The 6125-nt window shown below is 54.2% G+C and overlaps 1 protein-coding gene across 2 annotated transcripts in view; it reads left to right on the plus strand.

Moving 5' to 3' along the window:
• Nucleotides 1-3190: 3190 nt before the first annotated feature.
• Nucleotides 3191-6125, plus strand: part of ETV4 (ETS variant transcription factor 4) — a 14615-nt gene continuing 11680 nt past the window's right edge. The window contains exons 1-4 of one of the 2 annotated variants that reach the window (XM_024760797.1): nt 3191-3277; nt 3804-3914; nt 4091-4184; nt 4406-4453. In XM_024760797.1, coding sequence (XP_024616565.1) covers nt 3855-3914; nt 4091-4184; nt 4406-4453 — 202 coding nt within the window. In that variant the 5' untranslated portion in view covers nt 3191-3277; nt 3804-3854. Of the gene's footprint in view, nt 3278-3803; nt 3915-4090; nt 4185-4405; nt 4454-6125 lie in introns of those variants that run through there. The other variant, XM_024760798.1, reaches the window with a different exon arrangement.

A 6125-nucleotide genomic window follows, 5' to 3' on the forward strand; every position in this document is an offset into this window, starting at 1 on the left:
GGGCTCTAGAGCGCAGGCTCAGTAGTTGTGGCACATGGGTTTCATTGCTCCACGGCATGTGGGATCTTCCCGGACCAGGCAGGGCTCGAACCCGTGTCCCCTGCAACCTGTGTCCTCAAGTCTATTCTCTGCCTCTGCGTCCCTGCCCCTAGGTTCATCAGAACCTTTTTTTTTTTTTCAGATTCCATATATATGTGTTAGCATATGGTATTTGTTTTTCTCTTTCTGACTTACTTCACTCTGTATGACAGACTCTAGGTCCATCCACCTCACTACAAATATCTCAATTTCGTTTCTTTTTATGGCTGAGTAATATTCCATTGTATATATGTGCCACATCTTCTTTATCCATTCATCTGTCGATAGACACTTAGGTTGCTTCCGTGACCTGGCTATTGTAAATAGTGCTGCAATGAACATTGTGGTACATGTCTCTTTTTGAATTATGAACCCATGGTATTTTAATTGAGATCACGCACCTGGTCTCAGGACGTAATGAAGCTCAGGTTCTTGATGTCTCATCACAGAAAGAATTCAGTGAGAGACAAAGTGATAGGTAAGAAGTGGATTTATTTAGAGAGAAATGCACTCCACAGACAGAGTGTGGGCCATCTCAGAAGGCAAAAGCGGCCTCGAAATATGGCGTGGTTAGTTTTCATGGGCTGAGTAATTTCATAGGCTAATGAGTGGGAGGATTATTCCAACTATTTTGGGGAAGGGGTGGAGATTTCCAGGAATTGGGCCACCGCCCACTTTTTGGTCTTTATGGTCAGCCTTGGAACTGTCGTGGCGCCTGTGGGTGTGTCATTTAGCTTGCTGATGTGTTACAATGAGCGTATACTGAGGCTCAAGGTCCACCGGAAGTCAAATATTCTGCCATCTTGGACCTAGTTGGTTCTAACCAGCTTTCATCATAGCCTATGGCTATGTTGTTTTTTTAAAGGCTGTGCCCTGCCCCCTCCCCTCCAGTTTCACTCTGAGCCTGGATGTTGAATCAGAGGCCAGGTGACAGCAGTGGCGACTCAGCCAGCCTGCTGAGCCACAGCCGGAGGAGGAGGGCCCCTCAGCCACGACCCTGGATGAGGAATGAAAAGGAAGCACTTACTCTCCAGGGAGCCAGGGGGCCTCCAGAAAAATGGAAGAACTCAGAACAAGAGGGGCACCCCAAAGAGAGCCCCAGACTGGAGTGCCCTCTCCAGGACCCACCAGAATCTTCTTCATTGTCATGGAAACTACATCAGAGCTGCCTTCCTGGAAGCTGCCTTTCCTCCTCCCCCACTTCTCTTGGCTCAGAGACACAAGCTCCTCCCTAAACTGGTCCCATCCAGCTTAAAGCTGAGATTTGCTTGGGCTTGTCTCTCCTTGCTTGGGGAGGGTTCCTTGCTAAGCTCGATTAGTTTGGTCTTTATTGTACCTACTCACTAAACAACTATTTCCTGGGACCCTCATAAGCTTGAAGTAAGCTGGGGAAGACTTAAAGAGGCAAATGAGATCTTTTCCAGGCCCTGGAAAGCTCTCCATACAATCGGATGACCACGAGGCAGAAAAAGACTTGACAACAGAGATATAGGCAAGAATGTTGTAGGGTCTTTACGGAACTGATTCAGGATATCTGGAAGGCTTCCTGGAGAAGGGAGGCAATAAGCATGAGTCTTAAATATTTCGGCAAAGAAGAGAGGGAAGTTTATTTTCATTTGCCCAGGATGATCTCCTGAAAGGAGCCCTAAACAGGTGCTAGAGGTTTGGTGTTCTAGCTCTGATCCTGACAACTGAAAGAGCTTGCATGTATCATTTCCTTCTCTGAAGCTCGACAGCCTCATCTGTAAAGTGGGGGTGTTAGATTAGATGAATTTTGAAAACAGGCCTGAGGTTTGGTCACTCTCTTGTGTTTATCACAAACAGGCAGGAAACAAAATCAGGCTCTCCTCAAAGGAGGGCATAGACTGTAGACCCAGATTATCTCAGGAAAAAAAAAAAAAAGACCTGGGGGATGTCATGTCCTGTGTGCCTCCATGGCTCCAGCCTAAGCAGCACAGCACACCAAGTGTCTATCTTGGTCACAGCTGCCTACCTGGCACCCAGCACTGTGTCTGGCACAATAAATATTTATTGAATGAATTGGTAAATGAATGAGGTGACAGACTATGAGTAGCTTTTGGCTAGAACTGACAGCAGTCCTGCCCCCAGATCATCAGATCCCTTGGGGCTTTTGCTCCCTCATACCTTGTGTTTGCTCTCAGGATAAGAGGAAAGATGGCGGAGAGAGAATTGCATTTTCAGAGGTCCATGCCGGGCCTCTAGTTTCTGCTGCAATCAATAGAAAGTGGGTCACAGAACAGCTCTGTAGAGAACAGACCCTTGAGAAAAAGTCTGGATTCCGTGCCAGCTTACATCTATTGAGGGCCTACTGTGTATCAGTTGTTGTCACATAGCTTTAATTCATTTAATTGTGGCCTCAAAGGGCTGTACAGGAGAACATAGGGGATTGCGGGCTGCAAACCCCAGCGGTGCTGACGGAGTGACCTCCGCAAAGCCACTGCCCCTCTCTGAGTTTTCATTTTCAGTCTCTGTAAAATGGAAAAAATAGAACCCCTTCCCCAACCTATGGGAGTGAAATGAGCACGTGGAAGCAGAGCGCTTCATAAATGCTCTTTATTATTGTTCCTCTGGGCATGGAAGTCCGCTCGCTTCCCCCCAGGGCGCACACACAGATATATTCACACTCCCACGTACACGCAGATGCACAGAGATGTGTGCAGACGCCAACCGGAGGTGCTAGCCGAGCCTCAGGGCCACAGACGAGTCCCGCAGAGGAGCCGTAGGGTCCTCGACTTCCCCCGTTTTCTCTCAGCTATTTATGAATGAACTCCGGCCGCGAGTTTATTTTTTTATGAATGGGAGCCCGAGCGGTGAATGAAGCCGGGAGCCAGCCCCTGCGTTCTGATTGGCCCCCGCGGCTGGGAAACTCCGCCCCTCCGGCTCGGCCGGGCGAGTCTCGGGATTGGCGGGCGAGCCGGGCCCTGGGGTTTCATTCACAAAAGTCAATGAAACAAAGGGAACAGGGTGGGGGGAGAGAGCCGAGGCCGAGGCGAAGGAAATGCACCAATCAGCGGCTCCCCCGGGCTCACAACTGTCGGCGGCGCCCGGAAAACAAGCCGGTGCGCGGGGGACCCGGGGCCGGGGCCGCCTCGCTCCGGCCTAGCCCCGCGGCCCTCAGTGAGGTCCCGGGGTATGCTCGGGACCCCCCGCTGCTCCAGCACAGACGCCCGGGCCTCAGGTGAGGCTGCGGGAGGGAGAGGGAGGGAGAATGTCTGCGATTCCCAGCCTCGCCTCCAACACGCACCACACTCTCACCGCCGCCTCCGCAGATTCCAGGGCAAGGGGTGGGAGACGCTGGGATTCAGGGTTGGAGGGGGCGCCAGAGTTGTGGGTGTGCGAATGGTGCGGTCCTCGCCCGCTCCTCCGCGCGCCAGCGCACACGCGCGAGAGAGCGAACACACACACACACACACACACACACACACACACGTCTTATGTAACTGAGCCTGGGCAAAGCAGGGCTGCAGAAAGCAGCCGAAACGGCGAGCCCGGCTCCCAGGAGCAGGTGGGACCTCCTTTGGCGGGAGGGGAGTGGTGGCGGCGCTAGGCTCGGCAGGCGGAAGCCTCCCCATCGCCTAAGTGAGTCGGAGAAGTTTTGCCGTCGGACCCAGAGCCTCGCGACTGCCCCTCCCGGTCGCCCTTCCCCACCCCCACCTCGCTGCCTTCCCCCAGACGGTGTGCAAACGCAGCTCCCCCGCCCCCAGGTCTCTGCCCCCGCGCGGGGCCCGGGCCGTGTGGCCGGAGGGAGCGGCCGGATGGAGCGGAGGATGAAAGGCGAATACTTGGACCAGCAAGTGCCCTACACCTTCTGCAGCGTAAGCGCTGCGCCGGCCTCCACGCCCGCCCCCTCCCTGCACCCCGCCCCTACCCACCCAGCGGCCCCTACGGGGTCCAGGGCTGCCCGCCCCGGAGTCACCCCGGGACCCCAGCCCCGCCCCCCAGACCAGGCGGCCTCAGGGTGACTCGGGGGCATTCTTCCCCTTCTCCGCAGAAATCTCCCGGAAATGGGAGCTTGCGCGAAGCGCTGATGGTCCCGCAGGGGAAGCTCATGGACCCGGGCTCCCTGCCGCCCCCCGACTCCGAAGGTAAAGAGACAGAGCGACAAACCGCTACCCTCCCCACCTCACACACCCCGAGGGCTGACCCTGGAGCCCCCGCCCTTTTCCCAAAAGGACTCGCCATCCAAGGGACTCTGGTCATTATCCGCCAGTACCCCCAAGGGGAAGGTCATCCGGCTCGCTAGGGCTCCCGCTCTCTCACGAGCACCTCCAGCTCACCTTCTCCAATTCCATTATTCACTCCTCAGATCTATTCCAGGATCTAAGTCACTTCCAGGAGACGTGGCTTGCTGAAGGTGAGTGGTTTTGTGACCTTTACTATTATTGGGGTGGGGGATGCTCTCTACCCCTACTATTCCAGCCTAGCCCGCTTCCTCTCTCCTCACCCTCAAGGGCCTCTGCAAGCCCCCTTCCCCACGTCCCCTGCCTCTCCACTCTTTCCAGCTCCCAGCGTGGTTACTTATATTGATATTTATTTTCTCTGCCCTGAGCCAGGCTTGTGTAACTAGGCCTGCGGATGAATCAGACCATTGTGTGGGGTATTTGCCTATTTGAATGGAAGTTGGCCCCAGGCCCGTTTTCCTGGTTGAAATTTTCATTTGCAAAGTTTGTTTGGCACCAGCCGCCAGGCCGAGGTGTAGGTTGGGGTGTTGCGGGAGTGGGGAGTTTAAGAAACAGGAGGAGGAGAAGTAGAGATTCATTTGTTACTTGCTTTCTGGAATTGCCAAAACATTCATTGTTACACCCTTGGTTTCTCTTCTTCCCAGCCCGCAGCGCCAAACAATTTACTGTTTGAGCCAAAAGAACTGCAAAAGTTTAAATAATTCTTTTTTGCCTCACTTTGGCAAAGCAGCCCAGGGCTTCTCCCTCAAACAGCCTTGATTGTAATTCTAATGGCAACTGATCCTCCCGCCTCCTTCCCTCCTGACTACCTCCCTCCCCAGGCAAATTGCCCCTCCAGTTTGCTGGGGGCGGGGGTGGGGTCAATAGCGAGGCCTCCTCTGGGTAGCGAGGTGTGTTGGGGGGCGGTGGTCTCCTGGTTGGATTCCTTGGTGTGTTTGGGTGGGGCCTGAGGGTGTCGCCGGTGGGGCTGCAGGTAAGAGGCTAATGGTGTTTAGACAGTCTCTGAGAGGGAAGGGTTAACACCCCCATCTGAGGGTCCCTTCAGTGTAACACTGAAAACCAAGAAACTACAGCACTAGGAACCCCTTCTTGAGGGCTTTTCTCTTCTTTGGGATCTCCCCTTCCCTCCACCTGGGTATCTTTGACGATTTTTTAAAACTCAAACCCAGCTCCTCTAGAGCCATCTTTAAAACCTTGGGGTAGAAGAGAAAGACCCCTGACTAGGTGAGACTAGATCTGTCTTGACGACTGTGGTGTCCCCAAAATATGTACGCTAACAGACTGTTTAGCATAGAGCAAGCACTCAAAACATTTTGTGGAATTCGAGGCTGAACGGCCTCGTGGGTGCTGGAGGGATCTGGGGGTTCTGGGGGAGATTGTGCACGTCTTGTCTCCCCGATTCTGCAAGCCCTGTGTGCCCAGCTGCGAGTTACATGCAGAGCTATGCCCAGTCCTCCCATCTTCCGCTCGAGGTTTCGGAGCTGGGCTGGAGCTGAAGGACGCAGCGGTGTCGGTTTCCACCGTCTCTAAAAGACTTCCTTTCCCAAAGTCTGATTTCTGTCTGGCTTGCCAGGCTCCTCGTCTGTCAGCTGAGGGTCCCTAGGCTCCCCAGGTGGGCAGCTCCCGGGGCTGTGATCTAGGGGTAGGCTCAGAGGGTGGCATTTTGGAAGCAGCTGGGTTTGGAATGGGAAGGGGAGGAAAACGTTCTCATCTGCTCTCAACCTTGGAAGCCCCACCCCTTGGCGGTGGGGGTCTAGAAATTGTACTTGTGTCTATCTGCATGTGTCAGTGTGACAGCCAGTGTGTGTGCTTCCTGCTGCTGCCCTGGAAGTCCCTGTTCCCTTA

This window comes from Neophocaena asiaeorientalis, unplaced genomic scaffold, assembly GCF_003031525.2.
Source record: "Neophocaena asiaeorientalis asiaeorientalis breed wild unplaced genomic scaffold, Neophocaena_asiaeorientalis_V1.1 scaffold30, whole genome shotgun sequence".
Classification (NCBI taxonomy): Eukaryota; Metazoa; Chordata; class Mammalia; order Artiodactyla; family Phocoenidae; genus Neophocaena; species Neophocaena asiaeorientalis.